This window comes from the organism of the source record quoted next, unplaced genomic scaffold, assembly GCF_019419815.1.
Source record: "Pyrus x bretschneideri cultivar Hongxiangsu unplaced genomic scaffold, Pyrus_bretschneideri_v1 Contig8, whole genome shotgun sequence".
Classification (NCBI taxonomy): Eukaryota; Viridiplantae; Streptophyta; class Magnoliopsida; order Rosales; family Rosaceae; genus Pyrus; species Pyrus x bretschneideri.
The window spans coordinates 5,350,450-5,372,880 of NW_025999820.1; the positions used below are offsets into that span (position 1 = coordinate 5,350,450).

The 22,431-nt window shown below is 36.8% G+C and overlaps 2 protein-coding genes across 4 annotated transcripts; one reads left to right on the plus strand and one right to left on the minus strand.

The window, feature by feature from the left end:
- Positions 1-2,925: 2,925 nt before the first annotated feature.
- LOC103956570 lies at positions 2,926-6,958 on the plus strand. 2 transcript variants are annotated; one of them, XM_009368593.3, is made up of 10 exons: positions 2,926-3,367; positions 3,878-3,985; positions 4,099-4,215; positions 4,388-4,924; positions 5,005-5,366; positions 5,458-5,557; positions 5,671-5,730; positions 5,921-6,004; positions 6,147-6,263; positions 6,368-6,958. In XM_009368593.3, the coding sequence occupies exons 1-10, from the start codon at positions 3,296-3,298 to the stop codon at positions 6,671-6,673; spliced, it is 1,863 nt and encodes a 620-aa protein (XP_009366868.2). In that variant the 5' UTR covers positions 2,926-3,295; the 3' UTR covers positions 6,674-6,958. The 2 variants fall into 2 exon arrangements, with proteins under 2 accessions (XP_009366868.2, XP_048431285.1); XM_048575328.1 differs by lacking the exon at positions 2,926-3,367 and adding an exon at positions 3,451-3,604.
- Positions 6,959-8,424: 1,466 nt separating this feature from the next.
- On the minus strand, positions 8,425-21,836 carry LOC103956557. 2 transcript variants are annotated; one of them, XM_009368574.3, is made up of 25 exons: positions 21,677-21,836; positions 21,342-21,487; positions 20,862-20,971; positions 19,785-19,950; positions 19,477-19,577; positions 19,265-19,337; positions 18,989-19,124; positions 18,229-18,389; positions 17,819-17,943; positions 17,634-17,733; positions 16,514-16,610; positions 15,696-15,747; positions 15,344-15,445; positions 15,119-15,265; positions 14,822-14,984; positions 14,495-14,722; positions 14,249-14,403; positions 13,573-13,701; positions 13,338-13,455; positions 13,053-13,248; positions 12,757-12,868; positions 12,525-12,679; positions 9,825-11,262; positions 9,539-9,733; positions 8,425-9,266 (listed from the first exon to the last, which is right to left on the minus strand). In XM_009368574.3, exons 2-25 carry the CDS (start codon positions 21,472-21,474, stop codon positions 8,790-8,792), a joined length of 4,869 nt encoding a protein of 1,622 aa, XP_009366849.2. In that variant the 5' UTR covers positions 21,475-21,487; positions 21,677-21,836; the 3' UTR covers positions 8,425-8,789. The 2 variants fall into 2 exon arrangements, with proteins under 2 accessions (XP_009366849.2, XP_009366857.2); XM_009368582.3 differs by having other exon boundaries at positions 21,668-21,828.
- Positions 21,837-22,431: the final 595 nt, after the last annotated feature.

The window sequence follows — 22,431 nt, forward strand, 5'->3', positions numbered from 1 at the left end:
TGTCAGGATGTGACATATATGTTGGTTAAGCTAGTTGGTCAGTGTATTGTTTCGATTGTCAATTATCTTCTCATAGACTACAATAGTTTGTAAATCATCTTTACAAAGATGTAGTAGAATGGAGTTTTTCTACTATATATGCATCAATGTTTGCAATACATTGAACAAAGTTCAAGTTCCTTCATAAAACCAATTTGGCAATATGGGGAGCAGCTCAATCTCTTATAAACACATGTAAGATCTCTTCTTTTTTCGATGTGGGATTCACTCTCAACATACATTTAAAAAATGTATGGCTAAGCTCAAATGTTCTAGATAAAACTATCATATCTAGTGATTTAAGGAATGTCAAACCATAGTGTATACAATATATTGAACTACTACAAAATTTCAACCTTGAAAATTTTGCCACTTAAAATTGCGGTCTAATGATATTTCTCTATACTTATAAGTAAGAAGTCTTAAATTTAACTCTTAAAAATAACGAGTTTGTATAACTTAATCCAAATCTCTTACCCTAGTAAATATGTCGATTGTAAGAGACTCTAATTACCTAATACTCTTGCACGATGGAGAAGATAACAACTGGCTTTCTCCATCAGTAATTTGCAAGTTGGTTTTTGCTTTGCTTGAAAAGCATTTAGTTAAAAGCCAATTTCTTGTGCAATCAATAAATCTTTCATATATAAACCAAAACAATTAATCAATAAATCTTTGAGCATCTGAGAGCTATATTACAGCACTAAACATGGGCCAAGTACATGAACAACTTTATTAATGATAATGATAAGATGAGTTGTTTATTGTCCCTATAGCTGCTGGTAACTTGGCTCTTACACTTGCAGATGTTTAGTACGTTGTAGTTGTCATCACAATGTAGACAACTTCCTAATATTTATTTGTCTACGATTTAGACGCAATACTATTATATGATACTGAAACACTACAATATAGTATAAATAATTCACTTATGTTATGATATGTGAATTGGTTATTAATATTATACCTTAAGGTAAAAACTCGTTGTCTATTCATAAATTTACATGTGAGTTGGTAGCGAATAGTGGCAGAGCTAGAATTTTCAAATGATGGGGTAATTTTCGACAAAAAAAAAAAAAAACTTCATTGGATCATTTCGTTGAGAACTTGATGCGAACAATTGATTCTTGCCAACATTTACTAAGGTTTATGCCAATATATGTCAACAACTACTATGGTATACAAACGCTTGTTTGTCAAGGGTGGCTATAGGAAACTTTAGAGTAATGTTAAAGATTGCCAAGACTTTTCAACTAAGACATTTCATCAATCACTTGGTGATCACAATAGAGTTGCACATAAGAAGAGAGAAGAGGAAGACATGGATGATAAAACAATAGAAGAAGTAGGAAGGATGTTGCAATTATGGATGATAACAAAATAGAAGAAGAAGTAGAAGGAAGTTGTGATTTAATTTGCCCTAGCTGTTTATAGGGATAAATACACTACACATACAAACATACATAGAGTTTTTGAAGTTGTTTAGGTCATGAACAATCAATGACCCTATGCTAGCTGCGGCACTGATAACGACTATATTCTAGGATACCATATACCATACATTTTGAGATTATAATTATTACCTTAATGAACCGAATAGTAATATGCATATTTTTATCTTAGAAGTGTTTGCTATCATATTATACCTCCAAAATGCAAGTGCCTTTTTTGTAACCATAATTATTTTCAAATGACCATGGTTTATTGGAACAATATCATTCATGCATGAATTATCCTAGTAGGACACGTGTCTTGGAAAGACAATTAGTTGCCAATTAAATAATTAAAACAAAACCAGTGCAGTTGATTAAAGAATTGAGTTCACGAAAGGAATCCAAAGACAGAAGATGCAAAAAAATAAAAGGTAAAAAGAAGGGAATGGTTGGTCATGAATTATAGTTAGTAGGAATCAAAAAGATTGGAGTGGGAGAGTGCTTTGTGCATGTTAATCCATCATCATAGATTTTGGGTTGTCACACAAACAAAAGCTAAAAGTTGCAAATATCACGACTCAAATCACATTCTTGTTCCTCTCACTTTCCCAAAAGAAAAATGGTAAGAAGACTCAAAAGTAAGATTTTCTGCCATGCATTTTATGTTTTTTGTACAATTTTTATGCTAATATTATAAAATATTATGTAAAAAACATAAAGTGGTGGAAAATCTATGAATATTCTAAATTTAAGAGAATTTCCTTAACTTTTTTCATAAGAAAAAACGCTCAAATTTTAAGGGAGAGGAGAGAGCGTGTGTTTTTTAGTGCGTGTCTCTATCTCTCTCTAACTTTCATGTTTCTTAATTTAATGTTACTTAAAGAAAGAGAGGGAAAGAAACCTACATTTTGTAACCTTTTTTTCTTTGGCAAATTACATTTTATAACCTAATAGTATAAACATTGCTTGCCAATTTAAACTTCAAAAATTTTCCCATAAACCAAAGCATGACATGCACCAGAACAAATATAAGATCTAACAATTAAGGATATTGATAAGATCTAACAATTAAGGATATAAGATCGCACATTTCATTTTCCCAAAAAAATTAAATGTACGATAAAAAAAATCTAATGAACAAAATGTTTGATAAAAAATATAATGAACAAAATGTTTGATAAAAAATATAATGAACAAAACTCTAACTGCTAAGAATTGTGATGTATATTATACATCGATACATATTGAAAAACCTCTAAACTTTGGCATACTAAAAAATCCTATAAACTTTCGACAAAAAAAATAATAAATAATAATAATAAAACCTACAATCTTTAGCTTCGATTGTTTGTTTGAAATCGACTAGAAAAAATAGATTTGCTTGTATGAAATAATATAATATTATATATAATAATGGCAGTAAGCTTGTTGTCCATCTTATACGCTTTTCTTGGACGACGCTTTATCAAATTCAAAGGTCTAAAACCTCGTCGTTTTCTGCTGTTTCCTTCAGAACTCTGTCATCTGTGTTCTTTTGCTGCTTTCTTTTACTTCACTCTGTTTGAGAGAGAGAGAGAGAGAGAGAGAGAGAGAGAGAGAACTAACAAACAACAACACCAAATGCAAATGTAGCCATTTCCTTTTCTGAGTCTTACCCACTTCAACTTTCCCGCTCTCTTAACCATTTATGAAATATAATCTCTCTCTCTCTCTCTCGCTCTTTCTCTCTCTAGTTGTCATCCGTCTGTTCATCTTTTCAGGATGCATTAAATTTGCATCATAGTTTAGTTTTCTCTGTTTTTTTTTTTCCAGAATAAAAAAAGATGAATACCAGAGTACGCACTAATCTGCAGACCATGAAAGCTGCTGCTGCTATGAACCATGATATTAATAAAGTAAGTTGCTTTTCTTTTTTCATTTTTGGGTTGTAATTCTTCTTCTTTCTTTAAAGCTGAGAGGTCGTATAATTGACAAATTTCGAGGCCAGTGTGTTTGTTTCTCCAGAAAAAAGTAAAAAAGAAAATTCTGGGTTCTCTTCTTCTAGCCTTCTAGACCTTGAAACCTTTCTGAAAATGGAGTTTTGAATATGGGCAACAGGCATCTGAATTGGGTTTTAAAATTTACTTGAAAAAGTAAAGGCTTTTAAATTTTCTTGTCCATTTTTTTCATTTAATTTCATAACTAATGAGATATTAAATATTCTTTACTTCCAAAAAATTCTTTCCATTTTTGTTTAATCTCCGACTGATCTGTGAAAAGTGAGGCATTTTTTATCCAAAAATTCTTTTAATTCTCAAGAAAAGAATAGTTGTTGTTTCTCCATTTGGAGTCCTTTTTTCTCAGACACACTGATCCCATTTTTTTGCTCATAACATTGATATTGTTTTGGTGTTGGATTTGTAAAGAAGGAGAAGAAAATGGAGACTCAGAAGAGCAGAGCAATGGGAATTGATAGAACTGCAATCAATCGGCGTAAATCGAACCGAGAACGAAAAATGGCATTGCAGAAAGATGTAATCTTCCAACATTTCAATTGGGTTTCTTAATATCTGCAAAATAGTTCTTCTTTTAATGTTGTTATTTGATATGTGTTCGTTGACTTATTGGTTTGGTTTGAAATATGCAGGTTGATAAGCTGAAGAAGAAGCTCAGACATGAAGAGAATGTCCACAGAGCATTGGAAAGGGCTTTTACAAGACCATTGGGTGCTCTGCCTCGTCTTCCTCCTTATCTCCCTCCACATGTTTGTACAATTATCTCTCTCACTCCCTCTCTATCTCTCTCTCTCTCACTCTCTCTCTCTCTCTCTCTCTCTCTCTCTCTGAAAACCCAGAAGAACCCTTTTCCAAGATTAGAAATTGATGAAGAATGCACATCATTTGGATTGATGCAAATTGCGATGCTTTTTGTTTCAGACATTAGAACTTCTGGCTGAAGTAGCTGTTTTGGAAGAGGAGGTTGTTCGGCTCGAAGAACAGGTTGTTAATTTTCGACAAGGCCTGTATCAGCAGGCTGTGTACCTGTCCTCCAAGAGTAGTGTCGAAACTTTGAATGATTCGATTGAGCAGACCCCGATTCGAGGCTCTAAACATCAGAGGTCAAAATCTTTGTCACACAATGAGTTCATGTCAGCAACATCGGCCAGCAGGCTTCAACCTTCTCTTGCTCGCTGTGCTTCGAGCAGAAGGATGATGTCCACTGATCATATCGTCTCCGATCGAACGGGGAATTGTTCTACCAGGCAAGTCAATGGAAAACAAACTCCCAGGAAACCCAATTCCTTCACAACTATTGCAGAAGATGGTAGAGGAAAAGAGAATTGGTTATGTCCTAATGCAGCGAAGGACAAGCAGTCTCCTGACAAGAAAACTGCTAAAATTGTAACCCCAGTGAAAAAATCTCGTATGAAACATGAATCCGTGGCAAAATCTTCGGACTCTTTGAAGTTAGAGGTATGTAGTACTGTAAAAGTTGTAATTAGACTCAATCTGTTACACATTGTGGTTATTTATTTGTGCCTGTAATTGTTCAGCCAGAGTGCAGATTAGTAGACCAGGAAAGAATACATGAGAGTTCATCTAGTTCTTCGGATGATAGGGTTCTGGAAGCTGATAACACTCCTAACAAAGTGTCTGAGGACATTGTGAAGTGTTTGTCCAGCATTTTTGTGAGGATGAGCAGTTTGAAGGACAAGATAGAGGAATTGGGAAGTTCTAGATCAACATTATCTGCTCATGCATCAAATGGAGAGACAGGGTTTCGAGATCCTTATGGTATTTGTTTGGAATTCAGAGACATAGACATTGGCCCCTATAAACACCTCCGTTCAATTGATATTGGTTCGATTGATCTCAACAGAACAACAAGCGCGTTGATTCTGATGCACAGATTAAAGTGAGTTTTTAGTCTGTCTAATCTTGGTCCTCCAATAATCAAACTGCTTGCGATTGTGTTTAATTGATTTGTCATTTATAAAAATCAACAGGTTCCTACTTGGAAAGCTTGCCACAGTGAGTCTAGAAGGTCTTAACCATCAGCAAAAGCTTGCATTTTGGATCAACACTTATAATTCCTGCATGATGAAGGTAATACTGCATCTCTCTATCCAAAATACCGAAAACCAAATATTTATAGTCCCAACTGCAAGTTTGATCAATCATGTTTTTTCAATACATACTTGAAACTGTTTGTATTGTAGGCATTTTTAGAGCATGGGATACCTGAGACTCCTGAAATGGTTGTAGCACTAATGCAAAAGGTAAGATCAATCCATCTCTACCGATTTCATTGGACATGCACGCACACACGAACACACATTGGATTCCTTAACCTTATATGCCCATAGCATCATGCACAGTACTTCGTTATGTGATGTTCTGTTTCTGTTAGTGTCAACAGCAATTGTACAATAATTTTTCGTAAATTGACATTGGATGTGCTTGCATCAGGCAACAATAGGTGTCGGGGGGCACCCACTGAACGCAATTACAATCGAGCATTTCATTTTAAGACTGCCTTATCACTTGAAATTTGTAAGTATATTCACCTTAAATTCACTATCCTTTTAGGTTATGGTCTACTGACTTTTGTTGAGTGACTCAAGTTACTCTCATCTAATGCATATTGCCTACAAAATGCAAATTAAGTTTCACAAGCTTCCTACTCTTAAAACAGACATGTCCAAAAGCTGCGAAAAATGATGAGATGAAAGCTCGCAGCATTTTCGGATTAGAGTGGTCTGAACCCTTGGTTACATTTGCACTTTCGTGCGGAAGCTGGTCCTCCCCTGCAGTAAGTTAATCTCAAACTTAATTCAGATTCGAAACTTGTGTGAAATCGTCTGTATAAACCCATTCGGTTCGTTCTGATATGCAAAAATTCTTGTGAAACAAAAGGTGAGAGTGTACTCAGCAGCTCATGTGGAAGAAGAGTTGGAAGCAGCAAAAAGGGAGTATATACAGGCGGCAGTTGGCATTTCAAGGACAAACAAACTGATCATCCCCAAGCTTTTGGATTGGTATTTACTCGATTTCGCAAAGGATTTGGAATCATTGGTGGACTGGATTTGCATGCAGCTACCAAATGAACTGAGAAATGATGCAGTTCAATGCCTTGAAAGGAGGGGAAGAGACGAACCCATTTCACAGTTGGTGCAAATAATGCCATACAATTTCACCTTCAGGCTGCTCTTACAGAAATGACAGACACGTTTTTTTTTTTTTTTTGTCAAAAGTTTTTGGTCCAATTCTTTAGTATGCATAGTTTTGTGAACAGTGGTTATGGTGGTGGGTTTGATGAGGGAAACTTGATAGGGACCGGTAGCTTTCACATCGGGTAAGACCAATGTACTGGTCGAGTGTGACCAAAATACAGAAGGTTCGTGCTTTTCTGAGTTGCCCTGACGCGAGTTTTTCTCGGGTTTGTATATTGGTATAGTAAACAAGGTACTGAAGTACATATAAAATTGGGTTTGGGAAAGAGGGCAATATTTTTGAGTCAATTTTATGTATCTTTGCAAGATGGTGAAGCGAAAACTATGAGGATTAATGCATGAATGCGGACACGAATACTTGTGGCTCATGTTTATCCAAATGTATCAAATTCTGATTAGTCGAAAAGAATGAATGACTCCTAGCATGTAAAAGAGGCAAGCATTTCTGGTATGCTAATAAGCTAACCCACCCCACATGACCTGACCAAGATGTCATTTTGTTTGATTTTTGTACAATAATTTTGCATCTCTAAAATGATATTTTTGGGTGAAAATTAATCGCTAGCATATCTTTTTTTTTACCTTCCATACACCCTTGTTATTTTTTGTTCATTAATCTTCAATTCATTTAACCCGACGGCTAAAAATTGATAAGAGTGAGATAAAATTGGGTGTGTGGATAACACTACCCAACAAAATAATTCAATCCATTGAAAAAAGGGACCTCTAGGGCTCTAGCCCTTTAACTCTGGTTGACAAATTGGCAGTACATTTTAGCTTCCAAGGGAGAAATAAAGAGACGTAGGGAGAGAACTGTTTCGGAGAGTAATGTACACGGAATGTGTTCACTGTCATGTGATTGTTTAATGTAGTGTTGTGGAGGGGAACCTACACACAACATTGTATTATTAGTTTGAGACGTCACGGTGACAGTGAAATCGTTCCATGTAAGTTTTTCTGTTGGGTTTTGGGTTTTCCCTTCGGCCCTTGACAAACTTGACACAACGGTTGGTAACAAAATTGGCCAATCAATTAACGGGCTACTCTATAATGCAACTCAACAATTGAAACCGTTTATATTTGAGGTCCTCATTCAAATTGTTTGGTCATCTAAGACGTGCAACAACCAAAAACACAATTTGGTAGATGAAGCGGAAATGAAATTTCGATAACTAAATGGCTAAACAATTACTGATTCGTATGATTTTTGACATTCGAAATGAACGGTTCCAATTGTTGAATTACACCACGGAATAATTGAACGGAAAATAGTAGTGTTGTGAAGGGATTCCCGCTTGACAAATTATGAAGCAGGTGAAGTGAAACAGTTGGAATCTTGCTTTGCAAAAGGAAAAAATTGCTGAGGCCCCTCTTGTTTGCTTTTCTAACTTCAATCATTTGCTTTACTTTGAACCAAAATGTACAATACATACACATACGTACACACACCTCCTCCCTTCCGAAATTTGTATTATTTTGCTAAAAGTCATCGCTTGTGGGTTGTCACTTGTCAGCTGCTGAAGACTTGGATCAATAGAACGAAATATCAAAACGCGTAAACTAGGAGATATACTTACATGTAACTGGGTTTATACCTCTGCCTTTTTCCTCACTTGTGTCACGCGAGGACAGAGAGAGGCGTAGGATATACGCTGCTATGCCATGTGTCAAGTGAGGAGAGAGACAGACACAAATTCACGCATCGCATGTAAATTTTAGAGCCAAATGATGAAAGCATCATTATTCACACAGAGCAACTGAATTTTGGATTTCATAGGATCCAGTTCTTTACAAAGTCAGAGGGAAAGTAATCACAAAACTGGGAATATCAATGATTTGGATAATGACAGATAAAAAATGGGAGTAAACGCACAAAAGAAAAATTAAGGCATGGCAACAAACTTAAACTCAATTACAAGAAAAAATAAACTTGATACGTTATATACCTAACGGGAAGTGGTATGATCTCTTCGGTGTGGGTGAAGCCTCCTCCGAACGATATTCTATGGCAGCAACTACATTGAAGTGAAAAGTACTCGGAGTGTTTTGGGGCTAATTTCCTCAAAGTTGTGCCCGTATGGGAACACATTGCGGAAATTTAGACCTCAACCAAACGGTGAAGGAACAGGCCCTGGCCCTGTGAGTGCATCTGATCTTTTAATGCTTCCCATACCGCATATAATGCAACCGGGTGATGAGAGAGCGGAAAATTTGGCCCCACAAAGATCACAAACGTCATATCCAATAGTTGACAGACGACTAAGCGTGGCGGCACAGAACTGGGAAGGATCTTCAAATGGATCAATGGATTTATTGGACAGACCCCTTTGCACACACATATCAACTAAGCTCCTCAATTCTTCCTGCTTACTTGGAGGTGCTTTGGATAGCAGGAGTTCGAGCATCTGCTTCGAATAAGCATAATTCTGCACCTCCATGTTCCGCTTAATTGCAGTTCGAATACAATTTATCCTGTGCTTTGCCAGAAGAGGCAAAGAACCCAGGTGGCGTGAGAGCCTTGCCATCTCGTCTTTTGCACTGATTGCACTAGGACCTTGAACTCTTTGCAGCCGCCCAATTTCCTGCAAATGAAAACCAAATTTGAGATAAGTTATGTGCCACTATTCAAAACACAAGGTTTCAGATCAGTTTTTTTTATGGGATCTTTGATGACCAATAGAAATCAATCTTTTTTAAGGGATCTTTGAGGACCAATAGAAATCAATCCCGCAAGAGCTTTTAGTCCCATAGTGTTAATATATTGGCAAAGGGTTGTATTGTCCATTCACTCAGCCTCAAAATAAGAGCACACCCATCTTTCTTTCTTTTTTCCCTAGAAGAATGAATAAATTACCCGAAGAAGAGTGACTGCTATCTTGTATTGAGCACAGATGGTCCCTTGCGCTTTAATATCAGCTCCACGAGACTGATCCTTAGCCAGTGCAAGAAAAGCTTCATCAAAGCAAGACAACGCATCTGAAAGTTGATTTTGCTCAAGGTGGGCAACTCCAATCTTAAAACATACAGAAGCAGCAGCCCCCCGGGGTACCTGTTACGAGGAAAGCCAGGAAATAAAAATGGATTGCGGGAATTCAAGAAATAGTTATGCAAACTTGTGTACATGTACATGTATGTATTACCTGTCCAGGACGCACAGAAGATGGTGGAGAAGGAGGCTGCGCTGAAGGTTTTCCAGAGTCAGCAGAAGTTGGAACCCCAAGGACACTAAGATCAAGAGGCTGAGTAGAAACTGGGAACTGAGTTGATTGAATATGAGATTGATGCTGCGTGGCAACCTGGCCTGAGGATGGTGGGACACCACCATCAGGAAGTCCAACGGGCTCGAATGGAGCAGCAGCCAGCTGACTAGCTTGAGGGGGAACACCAGCATCAGGAAGACGAACATTGGCATTGGATGCATTGGCCTGGTTAAATGCTTCCTTGTTGCTTTCAAACCCTTGAGAAGCTTGATCCATTTTTGAAAGATAGGTCCCTGGAGGGGGCAGTGCGGCCGCAACCTGAAGGGATGGTATCGTATTCTGGAAAAAGTCCTCTGGAATAGGCGCAGGACCAACCCCCTTACCTGTTGAGGTAGGAGCTTGATGTGATACTGTTGCAGGTTGTGTAAACGAGTCCATACCAAATAGATCACCAGGGGCAGAGCCTACACGAGGAGCCACTGACCCACCGTTAGCTGGAGGAGGAGGTTGGGATAACATCTGGCTAAGGTCCTGGGATCCAATAGTCAATGACTTGGTCCTGGTCATGGGTGGACCCAACCCTTCACCGAGTTTGAGCTGCTTTGTGGCTTCTTTGATTTTATCCACGTCCACTGCAGTAGAAGCAATTGGCTTGTCTCTTATTCGAATGTGTAACTTTTTAGCTTTTGAAGTTCCCTCTTCATCACTGCTGCTACCATCAGCTGCACCGTACATTGTTTTCTTGAATTCTTCTTCAGCTTTAGCCTGTTCATCTGCTGCAGAGGAACTGGCAAATTGTTTGCTGTTAAGTGTTTCCAGACCCATCAGCGAATCACCACCGGGCACTCCCTTGGACATATTAGATGTGGACGTAGACAACGGAAGACCATTTGGCTTGTTGTCACCACCTGCTGATTTAAAAGCTTTGACCAAGCTATCTTCCCTTACTTCTACAATGTTGCCTCTTCCTTTGATTGATCCCAAGTAAACACCAATATGATCAGCAATAACGGATGGAATGGTGCCATCGTCAGTCTTCATGTACGGCATCACCTCTGCAGCCAGTTCCCACTGAGGTATAGCCTTCATGTTTGTTGGGGTTTTGATTTCCCAGTTCCCACCACCCCATTCAGGACCTTTAGGGACCATACTCTCAGCAGCAAAGTTAGCAAAAATTCCTTGAGTCCACCCAGTAGAACGGGCTCTTAAAATTCTTTCACAGTATCGTCTTAATTCTGAATCTGTGCCATCTTCTTCCAGTTTTTGAGCCAGACGCCGCATGGCACTGGGGTTTAGGTGGCATATAAAGAGGTCAAGCATACTTTCATAATCACCTATAACTTCAAAGGTTTCTTTTGCACTATCGAACTGCCCAAACCTGCCAAGTTTATCTTAAGTTATAAAACAAAAGTTGCTTCAACGAAAACCAAGTAACTGAGAACTATTTTTTCACAGAAAGTAACATGAAAACCATCATTCCATCAGTTCTTTAGCAATGAGCTGGAACCATGGATGGAGCAATTTAAATAAACGACAAAAAAGAGAAACCTTCAATGCTGCTTGACAAGCATAACTCATGAAAAGGAATGTCAAATATAAGCTCAATACAAATTCAAGTACATAAGCATGCACTTGAAAACGAATTTTGATCTACCAGAGCAACTTTTGTCAAGCATTATCACAGATTGAATAATTCCTCCAAGCATAGGTAGACCAACAATCCTTCATGCACAAGGTAAAGATACTACCAATTCCTATTTTAACCACTACAACAGAGTCAATCCCCTATAAAGTAGCAGGTTTTCAAGAGTTTTTGAGTTTCTTTTATTATTTATCTCCTGCTATGTTCAGGGACGGATCCAGGATCTATATCTGGGGTGGGCTGAACTTTGAAGCCAAAAATCCAAGAACAAAATTTAATGCCGTTGTTTAGGGGAATTGACCATTTAATGGACTCAATGGTGTAACCAAATTTGGGCAAAAACAAGTGAGAAAAGAGAGACATAAAAAGATTGATTTCAGGGCTTTTTTCTAGTGCTTTTCAATAAACTGCATCCATGAATTTTTATGGGTTAGAAGTTCGAACTTAGAAGAGATGAGCATGTATATTAATTATGAGGAGGAGAGAGAGTGAAAGACTGAAGGGGTAAGTAAAGATAAAAGCTGATGTCTTTAATATTTTTTATGCTGAATGGGTTGGATTAGTAGAACTCAGGTGGGCTAGATTGGCTAATGTACCTAGGTTATTTCTCTTGGGCTCAGATTCGGTTGGGCTACAGCCCACCTCAACCAGCCCTAGGTCCGTCTCTGGCTGTGTTCCACGTATTCATTTCATAATCTTGTACAACATGCAAAATTCAGAAAACTCTCACAAGTTAATTTTCTCTTTTCTGATACCACTATTAGACACCATTTACTCATCCGTCTCTGGTTGTGTTCCACATATTCATTTCATAATCTTACGCACTATTAGACATCTGAGAGTATGATATCAGAAAATTTAAAATTGAGCGGCAATCATCAAAGAAAAAGAGACCTAATGAGGTCGTTGGATAAAACTGTTAGAAACATAGAGAAATAGAAAATATATATATATATATGGAATAAAAATAAAAAGAACAGTTTGTCATATCTACATACTTGATACATGCATAACCCAACTGGTGGAACCGGTGGAACAAATGAGACGTTGGAGGACATCTTGGATAATCTCTGGAGCGCAGAAATTCATCTTTTAAGACAGACAAGGCAGTCAAAAAACGGAGAGCTTTGATGGCATAGACACCCCTCAACACCTAAGTTATTTCACACGTTCAGTAACAAAATGGACAACTACCAAAATTTGTTAAACACCACATTGTTTTTAACTCACCTGAGTAAACTGGGGTCCAGCTTGAGATAGTGAGACAGAAAGATCTCCACAAACAGGAGAGCCTCTAGCAAGAATATCAAGAGACCTTGGAGTGATACGCAGGCTGTCAAACCTTCATTTACAAAGTGTCATCAGCAATTATTCAAGGAACCATATTTATTAAGGTTCAGAAAAGAAGCAACTGACAGTACAATCCATAATGTTATACTGCTTTATGATGTAAAAAGCATAAAAATACTTTTGAAAGAAGATAGCATGTGTATAAGATGAGATAGATCGCTGGAGAGAAAAGAAACCTTGATGTTATTTGATATAATATCTCTGGAAGGTCAAGTTTCTGCTCAAATCTCTCTTGCATTGTGGCAAATCCAATAAGAAGAGGTTCAAGGAGCCCAACAAGACAGCTCTTAATCTCAACTCCCTTCTTTTGTCTGGGGTTTATTTCTGTTGGGGTAGCAAGCAACAACCGATCATTCAGCGCACCAACCAAAACTGCAAAGAAATACATCATAACGAGTCAGAAGGATACCAGCAGAGAGATACATTCCCGTATCAGCATAAGCAGCCACAGAGATACGTACCTGCATAAGGCATACTGATAGAGAGAATAGTCCTTACTTTCCCGTCCCAGCCAAGCACGCTAATTGCAGTGGTAGTAGAAAAGAGAAGTGCAGGCCCAACCCATAAAAGTGATCTAAAGTGAATAGAGGTCAAGTGCTCAAACAAGTTGTAACAAGCTCAATAACTCAGTCAGATGAATGATTAGCAAACAAAAAAAAAGTAAAAATTTTTACACCAAAATGTTGTAAAGGATATCGAAGGAAGTCCTTTATCAAATTTTGCTGAACTGCCTGCCAGTATATCTAGATCTGCTGAAACTATAAGCACCCTGTGCGTTGTTAATATTCCAGCTACATAGCCCCTAAGAGTTTCTTGCCAGTGAACCTGTCAAATTATAGCAGCTGGAGCTTTGAAGGGGCAGATTAAAAATGTTTTGCACATTAAAAGTCCACACAAGTGCGGTCTATCAAGAATACAGTTCCAGAAGAATATAGTTGCATGTCTTGTAAGAAGGATGTTTCTTTTTTAATAAGTAGCCGACTATGCATGAATGGATATACATACAGAAGAAATATGGAAGGCTATGTGTCAGATGCAATCATAGCGAACAACAATAAAGTTCTCTATTTTACGAACACAAGAAAATTTGCTCTAGTTTTATCTTATCCATGGGAAAACTATAGTCTGCATGTAAAATACACAAACTTGAGACTTCATTAGCTTGAAACTGAAACTTTCTTATGCAATGTGAGAGAGGCAAAAGGGAGTGGAAAGTTTTTACCGTCCCCGCCATATGTTCTTCTTGAATGGTAGTTTCAAGTTTCAAATGAGGAAGTGTAAAGGAGCAGAAAAGTTATGCACTAAGCAGCACACCCTAATTACTTTCTATTGTTCAACAATAAGTATTAAACCAGAACGGTTATATGATCACCTGAAGTACAATCTCATTTAGTTTCAACTTAATTGACTTTTTCCCTTCACCCTTTGTTGCTATATAATGACCACCAGAATTGGAAAGCCGGTATCCCTGAATCAACTTTGCCAAGCCAATCTGACTCCCATGAGAAGCAAACATCAATGTTGACTCTACAATCACAAAATACCATGATTAGCACATACTATTGATGAAAACTTTTTTACAAATTGAACATGATAATAAAATTCTTCCCTCAAATACCTATTGGAGTCGAAAAAATTCGATCCACTTCACTTTCAAACATAAATTGCATTGGACCCTTGGGACCAGCGTCAGTATCCACAGTTTGGCTTTCCTCAGCCAATAGATTCTTCTCATTAGCTTCGGGAGAAGCCTTTTTAGGCAGAATATACAAAACCAGTCCAGTCTTATCATCATCAAGAATTGCAAACTGATTTTCATTAGGTCCAATAAATGCTGCATCACGACCTACAAAACTCGAAGATGAAATTTGTGAATGATTACTAGATCTCTTGCATGCACAGTAGACATTTCAGGGGAATAAAAGCATCCAATAGACAGACAAACCTTTTATTGTGGTACACTTGCTGTTTGCTGCCTGAGTATTGGTATTTTCAAAATAAAGCACCACTTCATTTGTAGCACCACTAAATTCATAGACAACAACAAATAGACCCTGTTTTTTACCGTAGGCCATGTACTTTGGATGATATTCCACATTTCCAGGAACCTATGAAAGAGAGGCGAAAAGGATTATTTCTCTATCATTAGCACCACCAAACAGGAATCCTCATAAAAGCTAACGGGAAAGTTACAATGACGTCACACTAATTCAAATGATAGCATATCAAGTCAAAACACTACCGTTGTGTAAAGTTTTTTGTAAATGCTGTCTGCTCCAGAACAAATGTTATATGCCGTAAGTTGTAATCCATCAACATAAAAGGCCCTGACAGGATAATGAAGAACCCGGTTCTCTTTATTGAAGAAATTTAACTCCAGGTGAAATGGCTGCAAGTGAACCAAAGTTTTTACAAATTAAGGAAAAGGAACACAAGACACAATCAATCTTTTGCTAAGACAACTTACCTGAAATACAGGAAAGTCCTTCAGATGATGCTTAGTGTCTATAATAGTAATGAGGGGCAGCCGAGATATTGGGGCACTTTTGGCATGACCTTCCATAAAATGCTATAGCAATAATGCAAGGAACTGAGTCAATAGTAAACTGAATTATAACAACTTAGGAAGTCAGATTAGATCAGACAGGAAGTTCCCAAGAAGTGTTCTAATATAAAGGAGTGGGACAGGACAAAATAAACTAGACTATGTTTTATGGCCTGATTACATAAAAACCTATCCACGGTCTCATAACATTACAAGCCAAATTAAAAAATTAAAAAAAATTATACATCGCATATTTAAGATAAAAGTGACATACGCTGTGGAGAAAAGCCTTCCGAGCAATGTCTGATATTGTAAGCTGACTGTGGCTGCAATAAATGAAAAATTATTAGGCAATATATAATACTAATAAAGTTCAACATTGTACAAAGCAGCAAACAAATTCAACTCGACAAAGCCTTTAATCCAAATGACTAATTTAAGAGTGCAAGTCTAAACTTGAACCAAGAAAAGCAGTAATATCACACACACACACACACACACACACACACACACACACACACACATACACGTACACAAAACAAAATTTAACTCAACAAAGCCCTTAATGCCAAAGAAAATTTTATGAGTGAAAGTCCTTTTTTTTTTCTTTTGTTGAAAATGATTGAAAGTCTTAAGATTTGAAGAAAAGCAGTAAAATGATTAACCAAAAATTCAGTTAACAACTGCAGGTGTGCCATTAGTAGAAACCCAAAAGAAGTAAAAGATTAAAAAAAAACTTATTCCACCAGTAATTTCCAAAAAAAAAAAATACGACTCAAAAACTTATTCCACCAGTAATTTCCAAAAAAAGAAATACGACTAAGCCTAGTGTCAGTATCTCAAATTTGACATCTTCATTTTTTTTTTTTTTTTTTTTGTGGGTAATGAACAAAAAGCTGAAAACTGTAAATGGGGAAACACTTTACAAATGTAAAGCATCCAAGGTCAAGACAGCTAACAAAAGATCCTGAAAACAACCTAACAACATTGTAGGAATAATCGCCATGTAATTTTTATGTTCTCTAAATTTAAAATCAAACTTCCGCTGATGGCCAGGACAAAAAATTTGGTTTACAAAAATTCTGATCTCACCCTTTCAGATGATGTTCTTGCAGTTGAGCTTGAAGTTGATGTTCGGCTAATATTCCAGATGAACCCAAAGCTGAAAGCTTTTCTTTCAAAACAGATGCTGCAAAATACCATGATAATTAGCATATCTGGTCAATAAGCGCAGCAGAAACACAAGAACTGTCCAAAGGTTCTATTCATAACATTGCAAGTTTCAAAAAAATTTGCTATCTTAAAATCCAAAATATCCAAAGGAAAAAAGGTACAATATTAATGTAAAAGTAGCAAAACTATTCAGGAGAAAACAAATCATGAAATGCTACTTCAATTATGTTTCTCATCAGAGACACCATGATACATATACAGAGTTACAGAACGTGTAACTGTAAAAGTCAAAGATTAGCAAGCTTACACCCTAAAGTTGTCTAGAGATTGACCAAGAAAATGCTGTGTCATTGGCACGTAAAAGGAAATAATCAACTTTGTATCTTAAGAAGTACATAATAAATACGAAAATTGAAGATTTTATTTCCTTGTCAGAATTGTCCATGTCACTAGAGAAGATAAAATACAAGAAAGACGGGCAAAACTATTTAAGCATGCAACAGAGTAAGGTGCCACTAAAGATCTTTGGTGTACTATATGCTACTCAACACGCACTTAATTAGTAAACCTTCCACTCCCAGATGGATCTGAATCCTCAGCTTGTCTTGTTCCACTCTCAGGCAATGCCAAGACAAGTATACAGTCCATTCCAATTTAAATAACCAAAATAAGAAGCATAGTAGAAAAATAGAAAATAGTCGGATCAGGATAACTTCTTCATGGTATGTGAAGACAACCTACTAATACATATGATCAAGATATTATTTCCAACATAAAGTGTATATCTACCACCAGAACCTTGATGAAATAATTTATTTGTGGAAATTACTGAAAACATTTTACTTAATGATGTGAAAATTTAGATATGATATTATTTTGCTATAATTATCTTTAGACCAAATTATAAGTACATTCCTTAGATTCCTTAATAAAAGGCATTAGTAAGTAGCATTTCCCTCAGGATGCTGTGGAGATAACAGGGAAAACTCGGGTGGATAAGACCAATAAATACACTATATTGTGCAAATTTTATTTTCACCTGAAGATCCTCTTGCACCTTGCAAAACTGCAAACAGTTGTTTCCTTCCTTCCCTAGTGTATGCCGCCCGATTTTTCACATTGTCTCCACCTGTCATATTCTACAACAAAAATATAACATTAAAAATAAGCACTTTTTGATACAGGTGCAGTAAGACATGTGTTATGTAAGTGGTTGTGCTTAACTGCAAACAGAAGTGCTGCTAAATTTAATTTTGAGTGAACTTCTAGAGTTTTAATTCGCGGTAAAGGGTAAGCTGCTTCTCCACCCTGCTGAGAAAGGATGCGAGGGATATCAAGTGATTCAATCGCTGCATAACAATAGGAAAACACGGAAGTCAGTGCAAGCTAGGAATATATCAAGTCTTGGTCAAAACAAAGATGACCCCATTGGCGTCTATGCAAGCACAGCATGCCATGTACAATAATTTATAAATATTGCTTTATATTATAAGCAAACATCATATACATATTGCTAGTTTCCTTGTGGTGGTTTTTTTTAACACTATTACAATAAAGAAATGATGCCAATATGTTCAGCAGAAACATATCCTTAACATGGTAAAGCAAAAGAGTAAACGATAATAATAACTAACCAGCAGGCTCAAAGAAATTTGCTTGCATTGGAGGTCTATTAGGATTAATTATAACCCGTGTTTTCCACACTTGAAGAGTTCCATCCTTGGACACAGTTACCAGTAACCGCAACATTGGGAGCCAGGAAACTGAAGCTATTGGTTGGGAACCCACTTGTGTACTGAATTGCAACCAAAGGTCAAACTTAATATATTAATTAACGCCAGCATGAGATTGGCAAAAACAAGCAAATTTCAAACAAGAGTAGATCATACAGGCAGTAAATATGACATGCCTGTAAGATCATATTGACAGCAACTTAGACATGCCTCTTGTATCTGAAAATATGAAAAAAAAATCTATTTCAAGCAATCCTATTCTACAAAACCAGAATCTATTGGCCATTACAGCCACTGACAGTATTCCATGGGAAGTGTAATCGCTATTGGCTTGTGGGCAACGATTTTTTTTTTTATTCCACTTTACAATCTTTCTAGTATTACTACCATAAATACTTAACATTCCAATCATGCTAGGTCTCTCAGTTCATAAAATTTACTATAACCTTCAATCCATTTCTCTAAAGATAAGTAAATAAATTTTGGAAATCTAAACTCAAGAAAATGAAACAAGAATGAATGAATGAGTAATAGAGAAAGGAGCATGAGGCATTAATTCATTAGTTTCCACGGGGAAATGTAATCTCTATTGGCTTGTGTTCAACAATTTTTTTTATTCCACTTTACAATCTTTCTAGTATTACTACCATATATGACTTACATGCCAATCATGCTAGGTCTCTCAGTTGACACATCCCATGCAAGCAGCGTACCCCGTCTATCCCCAACAAAGATCCACTCCAATGTTGGGTGAAAACCAAATGCACCAGCACCAATAAGCTTTATGGTGTTATCGACTGAATGACAAGAACAAAAGATGATGAAACACGCGAACCATTTAAAGGATACTAATTTATTACTCTCATTGTCTCAGACACTCAACAACAAAGAATCGGGTTGCTCAAAATAATAATAATAATAATTGGTCTCATCTTACTTTGTAAGGTGTAATGAACCGCATATGTGTGAATGTTGTAGGCTCGAATCAGACCATCAGCATAAGCTACATACTGAAATCGGGAAAAAGAAAAGGATGATTGTGATATCAGAAAACAAAAGGACTACGCATATTACACATTTATCCAAAAGCCACAAATGTATTCTGACTACAAGGAAAATAGGAAGAAATTCAACAAAACAACTATATACCAGGACAGGGAGGCGAGGGTGGCAAGCAAGATTGACAATCGGTTTCTTCAAGTCTGTCTTTATTTTTGTCGGTGCTCTTCCTCCTTCAACAGTTCCAACAACTTCATGCATAATGAAGCAGTTCCAAGAATTAGAGAAGCAGTATCAAGAATTAGAAAAGTTAGCATCATTGAACATGATTGTGTGTGTGTGTGTGTGGGTGTTTTTTTTTTTTTTTTTTTTTTTTTGGGGGGGGGGGGTGGTGTGGGTTGTAAGGCAGTTAACAACGGAAAAAAAAAATCAAAAAAACAAAATACAAAGAAGAAAACCTGTGACACTCATTTTCCTGTGGAAACCGAAAAATACTACAGGCTGGAGAGGTGTCAAAGCTAGATGAACTTCTGTATCAGAAGAAATTTGTTCTGTCTTCTTCTCAGGTGAATGCAAGACGCATGTTTGCTCAGCATCAAAATCACAAGAGCGAATGGTACAGTCCTACAAAAATGGGGGGATAAAGATAAATACCAAATCAAATGTAATACTACATAAAGCAACAAGAACTTAACACAAATTGAATGAAGTAGCAAGGAAACCGACAAATTACATTAACCAAACAAAGAGACTACAAATCTGCTCAAACTATATGTTGTGCTTTGACTAATCTCTTCAAGACTCGTGTACTGGAATAAAATGATAAATGAAATTGCACTAATTCATGCTACAGCACATATCTTTTAATTAATAACCACTGTAACGCATAGATCTATCTGAAAAGTAATCATGTGGAGTTTCTAACAACATGAATATACATAATATTTGTCCCAATGATCAAGACAGTAAATCACATATCTTCTATCAGTCTCGCAATCAATGAGCACAATCTATTATAGTGACCAAAATATGCAGTGAACATACCGATAAGCACACTTAATCAACAGAAAATACACAAATAAACCCAATGTTGAAACATTGAAATTAGATTTTAGAGCTTTTGATTGGAAAATTGAATGGTTCACAGAAAAAAAATAGCCCTTCTTCGCAGTTATAATGTTACAAAAAAATGATTTAGTAAGCTTGTTGGTTTACCATTGGTGGTCCCAATAGCTTAAGCTACTATGAGACAAACCTACAATCATGAGAACAAAAACCTGGAATTCAACATAAACCAGATAGATGTAGTGAAAGGATTTTTGTCCAAGAGCTAAGATATCTTTATATGATACAATGGTAAGTATAATGTTGATTTAACTTTGTTTCAAAAATACTTGCTGTTAGAATTTGGGCCAACAATTAGTCATAACATATTCGAAAACTAAAACTCGCATATTAACCCTAAGATGAGATCCAAGAAGAAATTATCTATATCTATAAACATCCAAACACACAAGGACTTATAGGGAACCAACCTCAAGGATCGCTACCACAGAATGCCCGCTTGTGGGGCTATAAGACATGCGGACAATGGGTGTACCAATATCAATAGATGAAATCTTGCTTCCTGTCAACGCATCCATTTCTGTAAAAACAAAAACATTATAAATTGAAAATCACCAAAGTGCAAACGGAGCAAAAATCGAATAAGGACAAACATGTATGTGTGGCATATACACGAGAGCACATTCAATCTATCAACTTTTATGCGGTATTTAGGTTTCATGGAGTCACTGAGTACATCCATGTGGTCATTCCTTAAAAGAAACTAATGATTGATCACGAGCATTACATAACACCTCACGATTTATCGAAGTTTATAACTTTAAACTAATGATTGATTAAGTATGTCAAATGCACCAGTTACATCATATACATGTATAACATATTCAAAGTAGAAAATCACAAGCTTTAGGTATAATTACAAACAAAAAGAGGGGAAGGGAGGGTGTTACCAATGATGTAGTTTCCAATGGCGACTGCGACGAGGGCCTGATGGGGATGAAAGGCAGCAGCATGAGGCTGCAACGGTTTTGAGCTGCGTCCGACATGTCGTAGATCCAGGTGCTGCACCGTCGTCCACTCCATCTTAGAGTTTCACCTGAAACTCCAGCATCAGAAACCTATAGATACACACGTACATATATATATATATATATATTATATTGCCCCAGAAATCTCAATTTTTGTTCCGAATTTGGTAGTTGTGATGAAACGAGTAGATCGATGGAGGGAGAATATAGAGAGAGAGAGAGAGAGAGAGAGAGGATTTGGATCTTACTTAAAATACCTGATCAGTCGGAGATTCAGAGAATCAAGTGAAATGCGAGCTCATCGATTTGACGAGGAAGAAAAAGAAGATGGAGGACTGGGCTGCCGAAAAAGGAGAAAAATACAGACAGGGAACACAGCACAGAGACGGAGAGAGCGCGCTTTTGCAACGACCGAATCACAAGACCAAAGTAGTAAGCCACTTTGGGGTAAAGATGGGCCAGGACCCCCAATGTTCAATTTTTATTGGGCCTCTTTTTTGCAATTGGGTGTTCCATGGACCGAACTATTCGTTACAACTAAAGGTCCGCTTAGGACTTATTCTATGAGAAGCTATTATGCTCTATTAAAAACACATTTAAAGAAAATGACTGAAAGCGCTTTTAAAAAAAATATTTTTGAGCTCCAAAAGCACTTAAAGTGTTTTCTACAGGAAACACCAATTATGTGGTTCTCTCAGGAAGCACTTTAAGTACTTTTCCAAGATTTAGTAACATTTTCACTAAGAACTGTATCCAAACGTGCTTTAAATTTTTTTTTGAAAATGTGCTTTTCCAAAAGCCGCTTCTATGATTTCCTAAATTTTTATGCCAAGAATAGTAAGAATGCTTATGATTGTTAGAAAGCGACTTTTAACACTTCAATAAATAGTCTCAAACAACCCTTAATTTGAACTAGAAGTATAACCTTCCTTTAACATTTTACCCACTTTGAATCGTCACCCAAGCACCATCAAACTTTTTGATATGTTACCATCCCAGAGTAGTCACACTG

Coding starts and splice junctions, on each gene's coding strand:
- LOC103956570 (XM_009368593.3), top strand. CDS start 3,296: ATGAATACCAGAGTACGCACTAATCTGCAGACCATGAAAGCTGCTGCT. Junction 4,216..4,387: donor CTCCTTATCTCCCTCCACAT/GTTTGTACAATT, acceptor TTTTTGTTTCAG/ACATTAGAACTTCTGGCTGA. Junction 4,925..5,004: donor CGGACTCTTTGAAGTTAGAG/GTATGTAGTACT, acceptor GTAATTGTTCAG/CCAGAGTGCAGATTAGTAGA.
- LOC103956557 (XM_009368574.3), bottom strand. CDS start 21,474: ATGGAGTGGACGACGGTGCAGCACCTGGATCTACGACATGTCGGACGC. Junction 14,404..14,494: donor AATTTTTTCGACTCCAATAG/GTATTTGAGGGA, acceptor TTGTGATTGTAG/AGTCAACATTGATGTTTGCT. Junction 13,702..14,248: donor TAAATGAGATTGTACTTCAG/GTGATCATATAA, acceptor ATAATTTGACAG/GTTCACTGGCAAGAAACTCT.